Here is a 21,746-nt window from a genome sequence, read left to right as displayed (position 1 = left end):
CGTTCAGTAGCTTCTCATTTATTCACAACTTTCTTGGTCAGACTGATCTGGTCTCCTTATGCTTTTGAACCATGGTGAGATTGCATCATGGACAGAATCGCCACTATCAATTCAGTAAGAATCAGAAGACGCGTCCGCTAAATTGGACGCAAAACAAACTAAAGTTAATCTTTTTCCTTTTGAATTACCTTTTTAGCTAACCAAGATTTGTGATTCAAAGCAGTCTTTCTTTAGTGTCCTTTCTTGCTGCAAAAGAAGCACTTGATAACTTTCTTTATGGCAGCTTTGGGACCTTCCATACCACAATTGTGATCATTACCACGCCTTTGCTAGTCATGGTGGTGAGCACCATGGCAAACATGATGCAACCAGGCAGAAAATCAAGCCGTTTGCCAAGTACTTGAAAAATTGTTAGATTGTTGCCCCATAAGAACATGACATATAATCATCCACAAAATCGTGCGGCCAAAGGCAGGATTGCACTCTTATCGATATGGTGAGGAGCATGATGAGTAGGTGTAACCTACCAGATCATCAGTGGGATGAAGCTCTTATGACTGCTCTGTATACCCTGAACGAAGTCCATAGCAAATCCATACCTAAAACGACTTGTGAAATCTGGACCGAAAGAAAACTTCTCTCAACCATTTCCTTGTTTGGGGTTGTCTACTGTGGTAACATCTGTAACCCATATGAGAAAAAGGGTTGATCCTAGAACTACTACTCCTTGCTTCTTTATTGGGTATCCTAAAAGGTCAAAAGTTGGCAGGTTCTACTGTCCTACTTGTGGTAGTAAGATCGTTGATTTTATGCATTTGGAGTTCGATGTTGCTGAAGTTTGAACATCTCCCTTTATTGAGACTTCTAAGTCAAATCAAGTTGTGTCTATTCCTTGGATTGTTCTTTCTGAAATAATTGCTACAGTTCCTATTACAAAAGCCAGTGAACAGACAGAACAGCTGATCTTCCTACTCCAATCGATGATGGTTCACAAGATTCTACTGCGGAATTGTAGGAAGAAGATCTTCGCTTAAGAGTGCAATAACTAGATTTAATATGCAATTCAATGCATATTAAGGCCGATTTAGGGCATGGAATGTACAAAATTTATTCAACATGCTGTGATTAGAAATAGCCCTACATCAATTTCAAAGTTAAGTACACAAAAATATTGAATTTCATATCTAAATTTTCAGCTAATAGACATTGCAACATAAGCACTATGCATGAATTCTCATCAAGATTAAGTATCAATTGAATTCTAAACCAATGTACAAGTGGCTCTGATGCCACATGTTAAAATTTAACAACCGTAGATCCAAATGTAGATTTGGAGTACCTAGAAATTGTGTTGCAAATTTATACTTGATCGAGCCATGGTTGGTGATATTTTCAATTGATATGATCAACCCCAACACGAGCATACAAATTTCTAGGCCAGGTCCCCCTTTCCTCCTCCTTTAGATGATTTCGATGGATAAACTGAAGTGTTTCAATCTTAGGATAGGAAAGAGGACCATAGCTTAACTCTAGTGTTTGTTCTAACCATTTCATCTATCACAAGTCACTATTAATTCTAGCCTACTTTAACTACCCAACCACATTATTACTGTAATCAATATGTGCTACGCCCGATATAATAATAAGATTGTGTAAATGAATTTGGCAATCTAGCATTGGCTATATATATTTTATAGACTCTATAAAGACAAACTCTAATATTATGCGATTAATGTTAGCTCCCACTTATAAGAATTTCTGTTTTTGCGTTAGAACTTACTACTTGTAATGGCAATTTGACTCGTATATGAGTTTATGAGTTTAACATGAAATCAAACTACTAGATTTACATTTCATTTGTAGGCAAACTCATCGGAGCCTATCATGTTAATTAAAAGTCACATGAGATTTTTCTTTTATTAATATACGACAATTCATAAACATGAGTGACGTGAGATTCATAATATTCAATCTACTAAAAAATACCGTTTAAGACAACCACATCAGCGTACACGGCTGGCACAATCGCGTCTCACCTATGCTAGCTTAGTTCAGGGTAGCAGGACCTCTCATCTGTCACTATAACAATCCATGGATGCGACCAACCCAATTTGTTTGAGTTTGAGACTTTGGATGTCGAATCGGTGTCACCGGGGAGACTACAATAGCGTCTCATCGCCCTTTGCTCGTACTTCATAGAAACATGCTGGGATCACATGTCAGCATCCTTCAATTCATCCTTCAATTCGAGACTACCAGAAACGCTAACATTGACTAGTGATTTGATCCAGATTTCAAGGTACACATAGCTCATGAATCTTCACTCTTCAGTTAATTACCTAGCGTCCACATATGCATCTTTATTTCCAACGAAATAGTGAGCCGAGTCAATTATGAAAAATAAATAATTAAAAAAATTCTAAAAAAGAGTGCCATATCGTGTGAGAAAAAAAATTAATTCCATCGTCTAAAAATGTGTTTAGACATAAATTATTATCAATGGTGAAAATATTTTTTATATTTTTAACCTAAAAAGATTAAGATTTTTTACAATGTTAGATATTCCCAACCATCTACCAAGCGGTAAAGAACAAGTCAATGACTTATCGGTTAGTGTCCTTTTTTATGTTGGTCAACCCAAATTTTGTTAGTTATGAGGTAGCTCATCTGTCAGTCTCAAACTTCCTAGTTATGAGTGCCATATCGTCAGGAAAGTTGACAGAAAAAGAATGAATTACTAGGATTGATTAGGTGCTTATTATTATTTAATTTAAATATTGCTTGAACTGAAATGCTTGAGATATGAAATGTAATCCGCATTGTCTCTTCATAGTTCAAAATGTTCCTAGTAAATGACATTGCACTTAAGTCTATCCTTGTATTCAAAGTCACATATTTAAAATTTGACACCTAACCTATTTAATATGTTGAGGCTTCCGCTTAGGGCTTCATCGTATCTAGTACATGAGCAGTTCAAACATCATTTTATATACCTCAATATTGCCTCGTACAAACTTGTGTTCTTAAAAGTGGTTATCGCTTTATCCTAAGTTTAGTGTTGAGTTTGCGTTAAAACAAACCGGAGCTAGCTAAAGGTCTCGAGATCTATTCTCCATTCCTCCTTTTAACTCGTTCCACGGTGAACCTTTTATTTATGTGTCTCTCATATTTATAGTTGTAATGTTTGTCATTTGGTACAATGAATGATATTAACGGTTTGGTTCAAGTTTTCATGAAATCCGAACTAAACTATTTGAGTATGAATTATCTTAAAATCAAACGGTGACTTGTCAGTTTTATTTATTTATTTTCTTATTTGTAATATTAACAAGAGGTTTAGTGACAAAAAAGAGAAATCGTGTAAATATTGTAATATTAAGAGAATGGACTATAGTTCAGTTCTGAACCAAACCAAAACTACCCGAACGAAATAAAATAATAAAAAAATTCATTATTCAAATCGAAAATGATGAAAAATTGGTTGGGTTCTGGTTCAATTTTTATTTAGTTCTGACATCTCTAATAATGATGAATGGAGGCACGTGGAAAGATAGGTTTAGAACGGTAATCTGGGCAGGAAAATCAAATAGAAGGAAGAGGAAGGAGGAACTAAAGAGATAGAGAAAAAGAGAATTAAACGCCAAACTCGATGATTAGTATTTATACTTCATCGAAGCTCATAAAACAATTGTTTGTGAGTTCGACATTTACGGGACCTAAAGTGAGAGTTCACCTGGGAAAATAGGTCTAAAACAAGTGAATTTAGGCAAAGATAGATATCTAAATCCTGGATAAAATCAAAACATCCTATGTAAACGAGGTTATTAAATCAACAAGATGTTTGAGAGGCTCCCACCCGCCATCAATTCCTTCTCACCGGGGAGAACTCAACTCCGGCGAGATTCTTGCGTAGTCTCACCTGACAGCCTAACATAATATTAGCTGCAAAAATTCAAGAAATATCCACATGCGATAATCTTGTGACATTCTACATTAGGTGAAATAAATACGGCATTGTCCTCAACCGGGGGAACTTGGTTAACCTGTGATTGAGAACGGTGCTGTTAATCTAGCTGTGGGCATTTAACCATCATTTACTCTAGACACGAGGAAGTTACGATACATGCCTATCCTAGTAAGAAGAATCAAAATCGTAGCATGGTATCTACCTTCACCATCGTGAGATCTCTTAATTCCCTATTTATCTTTATCTTCATAACAGAAAAGAAATAGAAAGATAATACGGGATTCTCACCCAAGGTAGTTTTTCCGTCTGTATCCTCCGTGAGCCTTTTAAAGACCTGCTCAGGTCCAAATGGACCATATAATTCAACCGCAAGAAAGCATAGAATAGAAGTGGTCGGATGAAAAATGCAAATACAGGGAAGTCGGAGGACTCATTTGCAATATAATTTCGAAAGCTCTCATGTCAAGCCAAAAACAAAAAAGAAAAATTCCTGAAGTCAGATAATACTGCGACGGAGAATAAAACCGAAAAAGGATCACGGCAAGAACCGACGACTTCCGATCCTGTTCCTCGATTCAGACAACAGCCTCGTTCGATTCCGACGGGCAATTTGCTCGAGCAGAATCCCAATCCGCAGGTTGGTGAAAGAATCTCTCGCGATCCGATTATCAAATCGTATTCGTTCGAATTGGGTCTGTGTTCTCTGCAATATCTGAAATTTCTGCGATTCTGTTGATAATTTTGCTTCGGCAGACCGGAAAAGCGAAGTGGGTGCGCGAGGATGGCGAAGTCGGAGCTGATCGTGCTGGCGCTCTGCGCGATCGCGTCCCTGGCTCGGGCCACCACCACCGAAGTCAGCTACTGCGGTCAGTTTCCCTGATGGGTTCGAAAGAATTTTGATGATTTTCTGCGATGAGGACTCGGTCGTGGTTTCATAAATTTTGGTGCTTGATTTGTTGCATAAATTAATTTAAGAGATATGGTAGTTTGCGGTGGCTTAGATGTTTGGTGTTGCAAGCGGTGAAGTGTGCATATATGCTCAATAGGGTTGATTTTTTCCCCCTTTTGGGTAATGGGTTTGTTGTGTGTGATGCAGATAAGAACACTGAATATGATGTGAAGGTGACAGGGGTTGAGATTTCGCCTTATCCGGTTGTGAGAGGCAAGACGGCCACGTTCAGCATCTCTGCATCAACGGGTAGTTTCTTGTTTCCTGTTCACTTTCCTTTGTCCATGGTGTCAATACCCCTTGTTTCAAATAAGGCACGGTCAAGTTAGGAGATTTGATTCTTACCCAAAAGAAAAAGTTGGGAAATTTGATACTTTGTCGAGATATATGTTGGGCAACATGCATGTTGTGCTCTGTGTTACCGTTGCTTGGGGGTTGTCTTTGCAGGTTTAGCAATCCCTGGAGGGAAACTGGTTATTGATGTTTCATACTTTGGGTGGCACATTCACACCGAGACCCATGACCTTTGCTCTGAGACTTCTTGCCCCGTAACGACGGGGGATTTTGTGGTTGCTCATTCTCAAGTCCTGCCAGGATACACTCCACCAGTAAGATTACACTTTGATGATTTTCATGAGATTTAAATCCCAGAAACTTTATTTGCGTGCTTTACGAGTGTTTTGCATTATAATGTAGAAGAGGGGCGTAATTGCAAATCTTGCTCTGATGTGCAATAGCTAATGATCTCAATCCAGCTCGCTTGATATGTTTTTTTCATATTACATTGTCTCATTTTTGTTGAAGTGTTGCTTGGTTATTTGACGTAAAGAGGTGGAAATGAGATTAAGAACTTCTCAGTTTGTGCAACATTGCTATCACCATTTACAAGTTCTCCTTGCTTAGTTTTAACACACCTTTTCTTTTTCGTCCAATGAAGCTCCGTTTTTAGTTTTTTTTTTTTTTTTTTTTTTTTTTATCTTACTACTTTCGAGTGGTACTCCATGATTAGAATTCTGGTAGAAATCTTTGATTGCAAGAATTCTCTGTGGTAAGGAAACAATATCCTGTAGCTACTCCAGCTGCTCATCTCCAGAACTTTCTTATTGACAGCCTGTGGTGGTTTGTTCTTGCCAGGATTTTTAAAGTGGTTTTCTTCTGTTCAAAGAACCTTAGTCAATGTTAGACTAACATATACGGTGCAGTGTTGCCATTTGATCAGACAGTATCATTGATGCATTGATATTTTCCGTTCTTCTCATATCTGGATAGTATATTCTTCCAACTTTTGTATGTTCAGTTTGATAATACTTCTGGGTCCTCGTGCAAGTGAATCTTGGCAAAGATATTCACTGAAATTGTTTGATGGTTTCTCTTGTAATTTAATTCTTGAAGTATGGTGATGTTGTCGAAAGTGTCAATATAGCTGGTGTAACTTATTCTATGCCCCTGACTTACAACTTGATTATCTTAAAAATAGGTAAAACCTCATGAAATCATAGATTATTGCAGTTTTGGTGCTACGATGTTGGGTTTTTCCTCTGCAATATAGTAGAATGTCATATCAACTGCTCCAAACCATAACATGACTTGAACGGCATATGACTTCTAAGTTGATGTTGTACTATTCCTTTATTTAAGGCTATCTTCTTCTTCTTCTCCTTCTTCTTCTTCTTCTCTTTGTTCTTTTTGTCCAACCTTGTCTCCTGCTTGTTGTCCTTGCTGGCACTGTCCTGGAGGTGTGTTCTGTTTGTGCAAATTCTTAGTTTATCCTTCTAGCATGACTTTTTTCTGGTTCTGGATATTTCTGGAATATTGTGTCATGGATTTCACATATTATGATAATCATGTTTGGCATGCAGGGTTCATATTCCCTGAAGATGAAGATGTACGATGGAGACAAGCGAGAGCTTACATGCATTGGCTTTAATTTCGACATTGGGATTGGCTCATCTGTGGCAGAGATTTAAGGATAGTTGTGGACTATGAAGTGTGCATCTCATCTGTGCTAGTTGGTCAAAGATGAGTCCCTTGAATTGTGTGAGTGGATACTTCTATCTTCTAGTGATGAAATTGTGTAAGTATTTACTTGGTCCCTGGAAATACAATACGCTTATATTTTGTGCATAGAGTTCAATAAGTTGGCATTGTGATTGTTGAAGGTTTAAAATCCTGTCTAGATTGCAGTCAGGCTATGCTGACTGTCTGTCTCTCTTATTATTCCTGTCATTGTTGTGTAAAAGTTATATTTAAAGCATTATTAGTTCTATGACACAAATACCTGTTCAATTACGGTAACTAATTCTGGGACGTATGGGTTGGATAATACATGGGTTTTTCTTTCCACTCCACAACCTCCTATAAATCACTGAAATGTTGCTCCCCATGTGCTTGGACTGATGGCATAGACCACGAAGGCATTGTCTTATGCCATTGAACTGATGCCTGACTCCAGAAAGGGGATTAGGGGTGCTTCGGAGTTGGATCTCTAAGGTTAGAAAATACTGCTGTGGAAATCTATGAGCTGTTTTAAAAGAGAATTTGCAGAGCCTCCGCCCAACCATCTTAATTCATCTCTGTCCACTTTGGAACGAGGACTTTCCTGATGTCTTAAACAGAATGTGTATTAAACATAGAGATTGCTCTAGCTCATAGGGGATGAACCTAGGATTGCTCTTGGTTCGAGATCTATGATTAATCCGCAAGGCCTCTTGATTAAAGAGCACACATGTCATGCCGGCTTTGAAAGTAAGCCGGCTGCATTCCACCAGAAGCATTTGCAAGCTGAGTACAAGGGACTATAAACACGGTTCAGTGCTGCAAGGCAGAGAGGATATAGACCGGAATTATTAAGGACATAAATTCAGTCGATGTTTCTCAACTAACACATGAAATGGTTTCACAATTTTGTCAGTGTGGTCCTAATCGTAAGCCCATCAACCCTGTGTGTGTGCCCTATTATTCTCACCAAGAAATTTGCAACTTCTTATTTTGCAAGACTTGGTCAAGTTCTTCTAGGCCCAATTCCTAGTTGGACTACTCCATGGACTTATACATTGACTGGTTATTAGTGGCCAGAGCCTGTGGAGATTGCAACCATTGTGGTTCAGACTCCCTTGCCGGTGTCTAGGACATCAAATTCCTCCTAGTTGTCTGTCTACTCAAATCAACCTAAGCCGTTTGAGATTTTTTTTTTTTGGTAAAGATAATAAATATAATGAGCAATGACCAACTATACAAAAGATCAAGGAACCAAAATTTACACTCAAAATAATAAGATCATTATGAGTGGAAGGATGCTGAGATGTAAAATCCATAACACACAGCAACCAAACTACAACAAGAGCAAAAACAACAAGAAACTAGCACGGCATGAACAACCGGCAACCAAATACAAAAGAAACCTCAGCCAAGGAGGAGAGAGGCTCCACAACTTCCACAGCAAACAACAGCAACCTTGGATTGAGAAGCAAATTACAAGCGTCGGCTGAACCGAAGAATGCGATTAAGTGTCCCTAGAGAAGATAATCGGGTTAATGTTGACCCACCGCAACTTTCTATTATTGAAATTATCGCCAACGTTCCTAATGTGATAGCCTTATCTCTAGCCCGTTTGGTTCAACATTTGGGAAAAGCCTTTGCCAAATACAAAGGCTTTTAGCCCAAAGAGCTTTTAAGAAATGTAAGACTATTTGGTAAATTATAACTGAAAAGTGCTTTAGGGAAATGCTTCTAACCACTTTTAAAATATGGTTTTTCATAGCCGGAATGGCAAGTGGCTGTTCTCTAAAAAGAATGTTGTTCCTGTTGTTCCAAATAATATGACATAGAGCACCAAAGGAAAAGCGGGCAAAGCATTTATAGAAATCTTTGCCCAATAGCAAAGTGGTGGCCCAACGAAGATTCTCCTCCCAAGACTTGTTATGCTAGGGCAGATTATCTGGCCGCCCAAAAGAAAGCAACACCAGCCGTGACACGACAACTAAAAAATAGATGGTCAATAGAATCAGGCATATCATTGCAAAAAGCGCAGAATCCACTCTCAATTCTACCATAAGACAAGAGAAGGGCTTGGGTGGGAAGTCTGCGCTTGGTTATAAGCCAAAGGTTTACTTGATATCGTGGCGTGATTGCATTGTTCTAGACTAACATATGACAAAGGACTGGAGTCCTCTTCCGCCTAATGGTCTCCCAAGCCGTTGCAACCGTGAACTGGCCCGACGAATTCTCACTCCAATAAAAGCATTCCGAGACCTAAGAAAGGCTTGGGAGGGGGTGCTCCCACGACTCCAGTACCGTCTTGAGAGGCTACTTAGCATCAGAAAAAAGATCTGCCACTGTTGCCTGCCTAGAAAGCCCGAAGCTATAGATAAGTGAATCCGAAAAGATTAAGTTTAGAAGACTCCAAGGGTGCCGGTTATCAAACCAAAGTGAAGTTGAGCGGCCATCCCCAATCCTCCAATAGAAGGCATTTCGGAACACCCTCTTGAGATATAAGATTTTCTTCCAAGCCGTTTGAGATTGATAATGAATAAACTGTTTAAATAAAGCTAATCATAAGCACGTCCACCCTGTATACGTATGCCTGCCCTGTTATTCTACAAAGAAATTTGTAACTTTTCAATTATGGTCAGACCTGGGCAAGTTCTCTTAGGTCCATTTCCTAACTGGACTAATCCATTGATCAGTTATTAATGGCCACAGCTAGAGGTGATTGCAACTATTGTGGTTCAGACTCTCTTGCCAGTGTCTGGAACATCAACTACCTCCTAATTGTGATTCTACTCAAATCAACCTAAGCCGTTTAAGATTGACAATAGTTAATCTTGTTTAACGATTGATTCTTATAACTGTTCCCCCTATAACATGCCTCTTCTATTAACTTCCTTTTAATTGACTATTTGAAGTAGATTTTAATGTTTTTCTATTGACAATCTTCTAAAATCGGGTAAAAGGATGGTAAAAGTTTCAAAACTATCGGACAAAGTAAAATTTAATTCTGAAACTTTTGAATGATTATTTTTGCGCTAGAACTATTTGAAGTGATCTACGAAATATACTTTCATGATTCATCTTATTAGAAATCACAAAAGAAACATTTTAACATTAAAATCAAACACATCAAAAAAAGGTCTTATTGATTAAATAATCATCAAATGAAAGAAACAATCATTTTGCAATCAATTCGTATGTATCTTAACATATCTCTAATTACTTGTTGGTTCAATCGACTTGAATGTGTGATCTGGTGTTGCGATTTGATTAGATAAATTAAAATGCAAAAAGCTCTGTTTAGCAGATGCCCCAAACACTTATTAATCATGTTTTATGAATGTCACTACGCGAAATCATCATTTTAATTCTAATTGTCCACAGCCTGAATGACGGCACGCATTGGCCTAACGAGGGAGAAAATTATCCAAAAATCCTAAATCTATTGCATTTTTACCAATTTAGTTATAAATCTTTTAACTTTGCCAATTGAATCCTAAACCTTTTAACTTTTTGCCGATTCAGTCCATCGGGCCAATTTTGGCCGGAAAATGCTAACGTGGACGTCAGCGGTGCCATGTAGGATTATCGACGCTCTATGTAGCACGGACACACGACACGCGACACGCGACACGACACGACACACGATACGTCATTTCTAAAAAGTAGAGAATTCCAACACGTTATATATTAAATAAATATTTTTATTTTTAATTAATTTGATTCAAATTCACAAATAAATAAATAAGAATTTACAATAAATTTACACTAATGATATTAATAAATCTATTCATAAAAAAATTTAAAAAGCATATTCATAATTAATACGTGTGCATATTTAAAAATATATTTTTATTTTAACAAAAATTATTTTCCTCAAATCCTCTCTCCTCGTTTCTCTCTCCCTCTCTTTTCCCACGCCACCACCCCCAAAATCCTCCCCTTCGATTTCTGCAGATCTGCCCCCATTTCTCTCTCCCCCTCCCCTTCCCCCTATGCCCACTTGCTCCCAGCGCCCACCATCAATCACCCCCAGCCCCCTCGGTCTCTTCCCCTTCTCTCCTCTCTCTCTCTCTCTCTCTCCCTTTCCCCCTACGCCACCACCTGCTCCCTGCGCCCCCATCACCTGCGCCCCATCAATCGCCCCCATCCCTCGGTTTCTTCCCCTTCTCTCCTCTCTCCATCGTAGCGTCGCCTCCGTTTATGCTCTTCCTCTCGCCGTCGCGGCCTCACCTCCGCTTCCTCGGCCTCTTCCTCGACCTCACCTCTCTACCCACCATCGTCTTCTTCAACAATCTCTCTTGGACACACATGTCGAGAAAAGTTGACCACATGTCGATTTCTCGACACACGTTTCAACCGCGTGTCGACGTGTCCGAGCATGTCGGACACGTCGACATGTGTTGAACGGGACTCGGAAGGCTCGGCAACGTGTCCATGCTTCATAGCCAACGCCGCGTGGACAATTTTTAATATATTTTTTTGAATTTTTTTTTTTTTTTTCCATTTTTTATTTTCGTTTTGGCTTTTTCTTGGTCTTTTCCGGTGGCCGGCCACCGCCACAACTAGCCGGGCTGGCCTCGCCTCCAGGTGAGGCCTAGCCAGTGAGGAGGAGCCCTGACGAGGGGAGCCCTTTCCCCCCACCTCATCTCGACCTCCTTTTCCACCTCCGCCATCTCCGTCATCTCCATTTTCTTCTTCCTCAAGGATGGCTCTCGTCACGGATGAGATGAAGACCAAGGCCAAGGTCTACCATGGCGACGAGATTTGCCGCAAGAAGCTAAACCTCCTGCTGGCGGAGATCGGCCTCCCCAACGGCCTCGTCACGGCATCCCAGGAGATCGAGGAGTACGGCTATGACAAGGGCGTGGGGCTGGTGTGGCTCAAGCACCGCAAGAAGGCGGAGCAGAAGGTGGCCGACAACGTGGTTGTCTCTTACGACACTGTCGTGTCGGTCTATGTCGAACCCCACCGGATCCGCAAGCTCCGCGGGGTGAAGGCCAAGGAGTTCCTCAACGTCTAGGTGAAGGCGAGCGAGATCCACATCGGCGAGGGCAGCTCCCTGGCGCCCACGGCCGAGCGTTAGCCTGTGGCCGATGGCCCACGCCCGCGCGGCCACGAACGAGGGCCGGCCTCGCCAGATCTAGTCTAGGCGAGGCCAACGCTTGGGCGAGGGCGAGCCTCGGCGTCGCCCGGCCGACGCCCGATGAGGCCGCCCTGGCCTAGGGGAGGGTCGACCTCGCCTAAGCGACCCTTATCGGGCCACGCTTGGGCAAGGGCTCCCCTCGCCTGGCGGGGCCTCACTTGTGGTGGGCGAGGCCAGTCTAGGCGTGGCCGGTGGCAGCCACCGGAAAAGGCCAAGAAAAACAAAAAAGAAAAGGAAAAAACAGAAAAATAATAAAAATAAATATTAAAAATAAATCAAAAAATATTAAAATATTATTAAAAATTGTCCATGTCGGCCAAGAGGTAGTCTACGTGGCACCGTCAGCGTCTACGTCAGCATTTTCTGGCCAAAAATTGACCGGATGGACTGAATCGGCAAGAAGTGAAAAAGTTTAGGACTCAATTGGCAAAGTTAAAAGGTTTAGGACTGAATTAGCAAAAGTGCCATAGGTTTAGGACTTTTTTGACAATTTTCCCCTAACGAGACAAGGGAATGAGGAGCCACCCCTATCATAAGCTAGAGCTGTGCGAACTCGTCACTTGCTGTGGTTTATCATCAGACGAATCGCAGGGTCCTATATCCTGGCCATTGATCAAAAACCCTTTGCAGCTTCCATCGAAGGGTTTCTGCTTGATTAAAGAGCAGTTTCTGTGAAGGGATCTAATAAGGCTATACCAGATGGAAGGAGTGAACCCGGGTCAGACTGATACCGAGCTTTCGAGAGTCGAAAGGGCCGGGTTAACTGCAAGAAACCAGTGCAAAAGGACTTCTAGTTGAGAAATTCGAAATCAGAAGCCAGCAATGTCCATCCTCCTGCCTATATCATGCCCTCTCTTTATGCTACAAAGCTTTTCAAGTTCGGGTCCACAGTACACATGAAATGTCGTTCGCTGGTCATGCATTACAGCCATGTGAAACCACCATGGGCACAAACTCATGACTTTGTGCTCCTGGGGACCATCTAATAGAGTAAGCCTGGGGACACCATAACTCCTAGTCAGTCACTCCTTTCAACACGCTGACTAGATCTCATTCAAATGAAAAGATTTCAAGAAAGATTCCTCTTTTTCCTGCTATCATATGTTCCCAGGCCCGTGCTGAACTAATGAATAAAGGAACTTTCAACTTCCAGAGAAACTAACTTTTTTAAACATACGTGCAATCAGTGCCTTGAATTGCTCTTAACATATTCGCTAAAGCGCCCCGGAAACACTCTGATCTTATTTTTATTGGGTGTGTATCCGGGTCGAAGTTCTCCTCACATAAACCTCAATGCTGCAATTGGTGAGAGAGATGCATGATGTAGTTCAGAATCCCACAAAAAAGCTTTTAAAAGTTTATGAAAATAGAATCACTGCGACCCAGGGAAGGAAAAGGGACAAAACAATTAAGAAAAATTTCATGAAAGTTGCCAGGAAATAGGACTGAGTCAGAATTATGTAGAAGTTCGGATCCTCACACGAGACCTCTTTCAGACAATCTAAAATTTGAGTTCAACACAGACGCAGATCAAAGGATCTCTCTGTACAAGTCCAAAACATGAGCAAGCTCTTTTTGCTCTCAAAACTAAAATTTTCACATTGTCAAACCCGCTTCACATTATGACACAAAGCATATCAACAGAATCAAGTCAATAATAGCTAGGATTAAGGTTTACCACACACTACAGAGTCATGTCTCCATTAGGCTATCTGTGCTGCTGCTGGTGGCAGCGAGAGTTTGTGCTGTTTCGACAATTTGATCTGCTGGAGTTATGGCCAGCGATGGTAAGAGCTTTGTGTAGTGCAATTCAATCTGTAACCGGTGATGAAGAGGTGTTGACGCGAACAGACCTTTCCTCAAATCGTCTTGCAGTTCTCTTATAGGAATTGCAGCCAAGAAGTTCTTAATATACTCCTTACACGACTCCTTCCCCTGGCATAGGACCTCTTCCATCTCATGACTTTCAGTTGGCTCTCCATGATCGAGTTTTACTACTTCAGTCACTTCCAAATTCTCCTGGGGCTTGATTTTTTCAGGCTCAGCGTTTTTTGTTGCACAGGAAGCGAGTTTTGCTGATCAGCTGTGTTATCGCCAGATGTTTGGACAGGTGGCGGCAATTTGAGAATTGTAGTGCTGTGGTCGAATTTTAAGATAAAGGCCTGAGTGCAACCCTCATAGAGTCTCTCTCCCAGGGTATCAATTATGTAGTAGGCTTCTGGCTCTACCTTGAGGACAAAAAAATGGTCATTCCAACTGACAATGTACAACTGAGTTTCATCATTGCATGCTTGCGATCCTGTGCTGCTGATCTGTTCCCAGATATCGTCAAAGGACATCGCATCATCAAAAACATGGAACTTTCCCTCTTTCATACATTCTGGACGGAAAAACCCAATGAATGACTTCCCAGGATCCACAGAAAGAGGGCGTATCTTGGCTTGAAGAACCGTTTCAAGATCAAAGTGCTTGTCCGGAAATCGTTCCCGATACATTTCATTCTTGCACAAGTTTCTCCATTCTAGCGATCCATCTCTGATCAGGCTATCAAGCTGGGATTTGATGGGCATCAAGTCACGATTGTTTTGAAACCAATCAGCTATCACGGCAACAAGAGCAGTACATGCACTTTCCCCTGCTGCACGCTCACTTCGCTGGTCAATAGAAGCAAAGAAAACCTGGGTCTTGAGCTTCATATGTCCATCACGGCTTATGATTTCTTTTTGCTCCCAAGTGCCAACAGCAAAATTGTCATCTCCAAATTCAGAAACTGAAGAACGATGTCCAGATGAGTCTTCATCTGTTTTACTCCACTGAGAAAAGAGTTCAAGTTAGTTACTACATCAGTGAATAGATTTGTAGCAAGGAAACTCACTGAACAGACACTAGTTGACGAGGACTACTGGCATGAAAAAAGAATGTGATCCACAAGCAAAGAAACGCAAATAGAAAGCAAGTTCATACCCCAAAGGAGAGAGATTCATCTGAGCTAAGCTGACGACGGGCAAAATCAATGTCATCTCCACCTTCTTCAGCATAAGCCTTCTTTAGCAATGGCTCACCCTTTGCTTTAGGAGACCTGAAACTCAGTTTCCGTTTCCTCCAAGACAGAATACCACGCCTTGAACTATGTGACTGTGATTGCTCAAAAGCCAATGCAGTGAAATTGTCCATGTGCGAGGAACCGACATCTGATTTGCGGTTGCTATAGTAAATCCAATCCTCAGCATCAGCACTTATCCTCATACTTGAGTAAAATGAGCCTCCCGCACAGTTTGCATATGCCAGTGTGCCATAGCTGAATGAATTTCTAAAACTGGACTCTCCCTTACTCACATCCGACTCTCCTTCCTCTGTATCATTAAAGGAATTGGAGTCGGCTGTATAGTTATAATCGCCATCCTCGCTCTGGCCAGAAAATCTTCCGTCGCTGCCATCTTCCCTGTGACAAGCCTTCTTTGTTCTTCTGGTGGAAACATACTCAGTGAAGATCTTCACTTTTTTCAAACCAGCTTTAAGAGCAGAAAGCTCATCTTTTCCCGCTGACACAGCTTCAGCCGACTGTGGTGGAGATGCAACAGGTGCAATTCGTGTCTGCACCATGCCAGTTGTTTCCTGGGTAGTCCGCAGTTCTACTAACCTGAGAACAATCTGCATGGAGCATAAGCTCTAGACATCACACAAATAACTCAAAGAAGGACTGATAATTCTACAGAAAGAAGAAGTCTATCCATAGCATAAAACTGGAGGCAGGCAGAGAATATGCAGCAGCACTCACACAAAGCAATAAGGACGAATTCGTAGCGCCATCAGGAGTAACCAGAGGGACACTCAGCTCGAATTCTTTCTGCCCAGACGCACAAGCAAATTCGGCGAGGTTCAACGATGCTGCTCCAACGACCCGATCTTTGTTCTTCGTGGGCTGATCAATTACCTGCACGACAGTTAAGTTCCGACACAACTGAATTTCTCAAATTTACTATGAATATCACAAGACGAAAATGCAAAAAGAGTCGAGGCATTGCCACAAGCCAATTCAGAAGTCACACCCAATATTCAAATTGGACAAAACAGTTTATTCAAAATCTTCCCCCCACATTAACTTTGCCCGGTCAACCTCATTTATGAAATTCTAATAAAAAGAAATTTTAGTCAAAGAGAGAGAAACAAGCTGAATAACGCCACACGGTAGCAAACACTCGAAAGGAAAAAACTGCCATTTCCATGGAAAAGGACCATATCAGCCAATTTAAGCTGTAATTTAATTATTTACACCGATAAAAAAGTTCACCAATTTTATGATCCATCATCATCTTGACTACCTTCACTTTCCAATCTCAAGCAAGAAAGATCATCAGCGACCACTTTCAGACTTTCCGGCTGTCAGAAATCTTTTGACTTTCGAGAAAGGAGATAACTTTTTGACTTTCCGGCAACCTTAGTAACTACGAAATCGATTCAATCGGCCACCGGAATCGTCGGACGACCGATTTCGGCATCCGGTGAAGAGATGCAAAGACATGTATCTCCGAAAGCATCGAAGGCTCGATCAAGAAAAGCACCAGCATTTGCTGAAGGAGCGGAAAAGGGAGTAACCCAGAAAAAAATTCAGTAAAAAGTGATCGGAAAAAGAAGGCGGCTCACGTTGAAGACAGTGAAAGCGACTTCCCAGGGATGGAACGCGCGGTCCCTGTGCGCCGAGAGGCTGCACACCGCCGCGAACTCCTCCTCCTCCGCCTCCTCCCCCGCGCCTCCGCCGCCGCCTCCGCCGCCGCCGCCCCACTCGACGACGCCGCCCTCCCCCACGCGCGCCTCCCTCGTGAAGTTCCTCCTCACGGCCACCCGCCTCATCGTCAGCGCGGCCGCCCTCGGCCCCTTCCACCGGATCTCCACCGCCAGCCTCGCCCCTCCCCCCTCCTCCTCCTCCGGCAGGGGCGGATCGCACCCCTCCAGCCTCCTCACCACCAGCCTCGCCTCGTACTTCCTCGACGCCGGGGGCGGCCACGGCCGCCACCTCATCATCTTCACCCCCATTGGCTCCGCCTCACTCAGGACAAAATCTCACACCACGACGACGACGACCTCGGAGCGGGGCAGGACCGGGCGTGCGGCGCTCGCGATCTTCGAGACGATCTCTGCCGGAATCCAAGGTGGGTTACGAGGAATCCACGTCCCCCGATGTAAATTGTCGCGGGTAGAGAGAGAAAGAGAATATGCCGTTGGTTTTCCGTAGAGAGAGAGAGAGAGAGAAAGTTGAATGGAGAACAGACGAACGACCAGCTGCGACCACTCTCGCTCTACTGTGCGCTCGAGAGAGAGAGACAGTGAGGTTGAAGGCGAAGGCGATGGTTTGACCGGAGGGCGCGGTTAAGTTAACCCGGCTTAAACCCCGCCGCTCCGTTAAAAAACGCGCCGGTTCCGCAACGGAACGTGGCACGGGGAGGGGAGGAAGTAACGGCGTAGCGGCGAGGGCCGTTGACTGCTGACTTGTTTCGGTCGTCGTCGTTTCCGTTCCGTAACGGCACCGTAATTTGAGGTCAACGGGCGTCGACGCTCGGCTCGGAACCGTATTTTGTTCCGCAGCGGAAAAAAATAAAAATAAAAATAAAATTGGAAACGAAAGGGAAGATCGCCGGAAAATACGGTGGGTAAACCCGGAACGCGGGTTTCGGGTTTGACCCGAAAAGGCAGGAGAATATCTTGTGCTTGCGATTCTGGGAATCGGGGCATTTACGGTGAGATTCGGATAACTCAATAGAGATGCTCTTTAATGACTTTTTCTCCCCCCAAGAAAAACCAAAACGGATCTAACGGGATTTGACCAAATACGGGTTACCGTCCTCTTTTGATTATCCAAGTACCGTCGATTATGAACACATTTTTCATTGACTAATTACTCTGAATAAATTTTTTAAGAAAAATATTTTCCGGATTATTTATTTTCCAAGAAATTAATCATCCCAATGTGTTACCCCCAAAAAAAAAAATCTACTTATGATTTATTTTGCATATATAGTAGAGCCATATACTATATATATAGATATAGATATATGGTATTCCTCCCCTCCATCTAATCCATTCAAGCATTAAATTGAATGGATACACACGGGCAACAAGATTATGCTTTCCTTTTGTTGGATAATAAGGATTATTTACTTACAATGGATATGAAGTTTACAAATTTGGAAGCGAGGAGATACTGAAGGTTGGGTTTTTTCTGTGGATTTGTTATCCCATGCCGCTAGATTGTTGACTTTGGTAAACGTCACTTTCGACCGCACGTGCATCCGGAGCCTTGTCTTTCTGTTTGGAATTTTCACTCTTATTGTAGATGTCACTAGTGCAATGGATAATAATGAATGTAGTTCCTCGGAAAGAATCTTTTCATATATTCTTGGTATCGAAAATCATACCATGACAAATGCCCATGTATCTCAAGGAAAATTACTTAATTACTCATGAATTTTTCAGTTTAGCCAATTTAGGTACAAATTTCAATGCAAAATTTTGATATAATCATTCCGATCAATTTTTACCGAACTCGCACATAGCCATTACATCAACAATTTTCCAACAAATTAGTCGAAAGGACCACATAGGAATTCGTGCAAAGATTTGGCACCATATTGGCAAAACTAAAAAGTTAAAAATCGAATCGATATATGTATAATAGGTTTCAAACTAATTGAATAATTCATGCAATATTTTACATGAGAGCCACGTTAGATTTCCGAGCCCAAATTCAGTGAGTTCAATTAATTGATAGCCAAAATCTTAAATCATCGAGTTTTCAATGGATAAGATTTTAGAGGGGCTAAGACATTTCGACAAGAAAAGCGGCAATTGAGGGAAAAATACAACTAAATCTTTTCGTGGCTGGTTGAATTTGAAGCTTAATCCACAGCTTTCTTTTTTTTTTTTCACGTTTGCCCTTATAATTCTCATAAGAAAAATATGTTTGATATATATGACGAGGAGAAAGCACCGTTGCTGTGTGCATAAGTGAAATTGTTGAATTTTCTTGGAAATTAGTTGCTTGTTTTGTAAATCTTTCTTAGGGATAATTTCAATTTTTGATATCATAACTTAAGTGAATTGTGAAATCAGGTTATGTAACTTTTAAAATGTACATCAAGTCACATAACTTTAATCGAATGTTCAATGTACCCTATATCATCAATTTGACCGGACTTTTTGGTCTAGTAGCCGAACAACTATATTGAATTACAGACCAAAATTATAGGTCTCGATTGCATAATTCATCTAAGTTATAGGACAAAAATGGAATTATCCCCTTACTTTTATAGCGTGTGGGCGACAGTTGTAGCCGTACTTTGGAGCGGATCTTCTCGTGCTTCTAGATGGAAAACCAAACCAAATGTGTCATTACATGTACATTTGCATTATTGAAGAGAAAATACATTTTGTTTCTTTGGAACTTGACAAACAGTCCTCCCCTTTTGTCAATGGCCACTAAGATAAAAGAAATATTACTTTCCCGAATACATGGATAGAAAAACGCTGATCTCTAAACTTTTTATGATATTATTGTAGTCTCTAAACTTTGATTTAGATTTATATAAAATATCGACTTGGCTCTTTTAATCTATTCATGATAATAGAGCCCGCAAATTGAAACCGTTCGACCAATGATTAGGCGAATTTAGATTAGGCTAGACCCTTACATCGAGCTTTGGCTGAGTCAAGTTCTATAGCTATATGTGGTCGCTCTAGCCCCACCAAATTGGTCCATAGCCTCATTTGGTACCAGTGGGCCATGTGCTCATAAGAATCGTAATCAGGTGTATTCATGATATAGTAATAACTTTTGGATCCTAAAATCTCATAGTAGTAAACTTTTATCTTAATTATCCTATAAAATGTGCATCTCCCAAACCTAATTTCCTCCTTATGGGAGTACAAATTGCCCCTAACCTTTTAATTGGAGTATACATTATCCGGTTTCGGAGATACCAATGTTGTCCCAAGCAAGTTCATGTAATCATATGTTTCTCTTTCTTTTTAATTTTTCCGGAAAGGAGATGTCACTGCTGGACGGGAGGTCATCAAGGACTTGTACTATAAAATAATATAATAATTAGGTGTCACAACTTATCGAAACTGGTCTGAGATGAACAGCTTCGATTTTTTTATTCAATTGAAAGATACAAACGAAATGACAAGAAAAGGGTCTACTTCATTGCAATGGGAACACGACCCACGAAACTTTAGGAACTGAAGCAGATGGCTTTAACCGCTTGTCCATGTCCTTTGGCAATCGATAGAATGGAAATCACATTTAAAAATTTGTCTAAGATGGTAGAAGATCATAGTCACATTTCTACTAGCAATTGCATGAGGTCTCATGACACGTGGGTGTCGTAAAATATAATTTCGAATTAAATAGAATGGAATCGGATTTTGAGGGATGATAACTTTCTTTAAGGAATTATTTATCATACAAAGTTGTTAATAGTCATCGATAAATTTCCTTTAAGGTATAATGAAGTCTCGATTGAGAATACTAAAAAGTAATTCTAATATTTCTTTAGAGTATCTTTAGAAAACAATTGAATTGATAGCTGTAATTTTCAAAAGAAGACTCAAAAAGACTGTATTAGCATTCGTGCCAAAATGGACATATTTATCTCGGTCTCAATGAACATAGGTAACCCTTCAAGAAGATTGCAAAATGAAAAAGATATTCCTTTAAGTTAAGTTGCAAGTTGAACAGGTATATCTTCAAAGGTTATCTTTGAAAAGACATAAAATTCGGAATAATAAAAAAATAATTTTTTAATAATATTATGAATTTATAATTTCCAAAAATACCGAATGAACAAATACAACATTTCTACTAACAAAGGTTACTGAGATAATCATACCCAAAAAAAAAAAACAAGTTAGTGCTAATTAAGTTGCAAGTGTGCTAAGTGTTAAGTGTGCCTAATAATCACACATTGCACGTGGTGCACACAATCCATTCTTTTTTTTCTTTTTTTGAACAAACTAGAAGGAGTTCATACTTATAAAGTGACTCATCTCTTCTCAACTTTCCTATGTGAGACAAGGAAAAAACACATTTGATTTGTTTTACAAACAAACAACCAACATAGATCGCACCGGAACTTGAATCAGTCGATGTGATAAAGGGGTTCGTCGGATTGATGATGTATAAACAGTTGTTAGCATAATATACATGCAAAAATATTTGGAGACATGCGTATGCAATTAATCATAAATACTATTAATTGTGTGAATCTTAAGCATTCATTCGATGGGAATTTTGCAAAAAGTATTGCTCGATTGCCTCGTACCATGTGGTCTAATCGTACATGCACAAAAAGTCACAAACCCTGATCCAAAATAAATAATAATTCGTTAATATGGCATGACCAATTAAGGAGTGAGTGGTTTTAAGGGAGGTTTCAATTCCACTAGAAACTTGAAACCTACCTATCAAGATCGATTTTCAGTTTTTTGGAATTCGAAACATACCCTATTTACTCTGAAATTGATCTTGGAATCAAACTTGCAATTTCAAAATTGATTCTAGGGTCTTTATATACACGCGATGTCTGTCCCCTCCATTTAACCCGTTGCGACCGTTAGAACGAACATACACGGTCAAACGCAATTATGCTTGGATAATGAGGATTATTCACAATGGATGTGAAGTTAAAAAAAAAAAAATT

General features: G+C 40.7%; 3 protein-coding genes across 4 annotated transcripts; 2 read left to right on the top strand and 1 right to left on the bottom strand.

Moving 5' to 3' along the window:
- The first annotated feature begins 4,443 nt into the window (after nt 1–4,443).
- On the top strand, nt 4,444–7,211 carry LOC104425561 (putative phosphatidylglycerol/phosphatidylinositol transfer protein DDB_G0282179). Its single transcript, XM_010038283.3, has 5 exons — nt 4,444–4,604; nt 4,721–4,833; nt 5,064–5,165; nt 5,364–5,524; nt 6,776–7,211. Exons 2-5 carry the CDS (start codon nt 4,749–4,751, stop codon nt 6,881–6,883), a joined length of 456 nt encoding a protein of 151 aa, XP_010036585.2. The 5' UTR covers nt 4,444–4,604; nt 4,721–4,748; the 3' UTR covers nt 6,884–7,211.
- A 4,402-nt stretch (nt 7,212–11,613) lies between these two features.
- LOC104427543 lies at nt 11,614–11,928 on the top strand. The gene has a single exon (XM_039305225.1). It carries the CDS (start codon nt 11,614–11,616, stop codon nt 11,926–11,928), a length of 315 nt encoding a protein of 104 aa, XP_039161159.1.
- A 1,531-nt stretch (nt 11,929–13,459) lies between these two features.
- Nucleotides 13,460–17,366, bottom strand: LOC104425560. Of its 2 annotated transcripts, none has more exons than XM_039305484.1 (5): nt 16,696–17,366; nt 15,830–15,985; nt 15,016–15,702; nt 14,078–14,864; nt 13,460–14,027 (listed from the first exon to the last, which is right to left on the bottom strand). In XM_039305484.1, exons 1-5 carry the CDS (start codon nt 17,083–17,085, stop codon nt 13,744–13,746), a joined length of 2,304 nt encoding a protein of 767 aa, XP_039161418.1. In that variant the 5' UTR covers nt 17,086–17,366; the 3' UTR covers nt 13,460–13,743. The 2 variants fall into 2 exon arrangements, with proteins under 2 accessions (XP_039161418.1, XP_039161417.1); XM_039305483.1 differs by having other exon boundaries at nt 13,460–14,057; nt 14,189–14,864.
- Nucleotides 17,367–21,746: the final 4,380 nt, after the last annotated feature.

This window comes from Eucalyptus grandis, chromosome 11, assembly GCF_016545825.1.
Source record: "Eucalyptus grandis isolate ANBG69807.140 chromosome 11, ASM1654582v1, whole genome shotgun sequence".
In the NCBI taxonomy this organism is placed as follows: Eukaryota; Viridiplantae; Streptophyta; class Magnoliopsida; order Myrtales; family Myrtaceae; genus Eucalyptus; species Eucalyptus grandis.
This window is presented reverse-complemented; position numbering and strand designations above follow the sequence as displayed.

Bases quoted from the DNA above. Each gene is read 5' to 3' on its own strand.
- LOC104425561 (XM_010038283.3), top strand. From the start codon at position 4,749: ATGGCGAAGTCGGAGCTGATCGTGCTGGCGCTCTGCGCGATCGCGTCC. The intron at 5,166-5,363 runs GTAGTTTCTTGT...TTGTCTTTGCAG, and splicing joins CAGCATCTCTGCATCAACGG to GTTTAGCAATCCCTGGAGGG. The intron at 5,525-6,775 runs GTAAGATTACAC...TTTGGCATGCAG, and splicing joins TGCCAGGATACACTCCACCA to GGTTCATATTCCCTGAAGAT.
- LOC104427543 (XM_039305225.1), top strand. From the start codon at position 11,614: ATGGCTCTCGTCACGGATGAGATGAAGACCAAGGCCAAGGTCTACCAT.
- LOC104425560 (XM_039305484.1), bottom strand. From the start codon at position 17,085: ATGGGGGTGAAGATGATGAGGTGGCGGCCGTGGCCGCCCCCGGCGTCG. The intron at 15,703-15,829 runs GTGAGTGCTGCT...TGCTCCATGCAG, and splicing joins ATTCGTCCTTATTGCTTTGT to ATTGTTCTCAGGTTAGTAGA. The intron at 14,028-14,077 runs GCCCCAGGAGAA...TCGATCATGGAG, and splicing joins GCTGAGCCTGAAAAAATCAA to AGCCAACTGAAAGTCATGAG.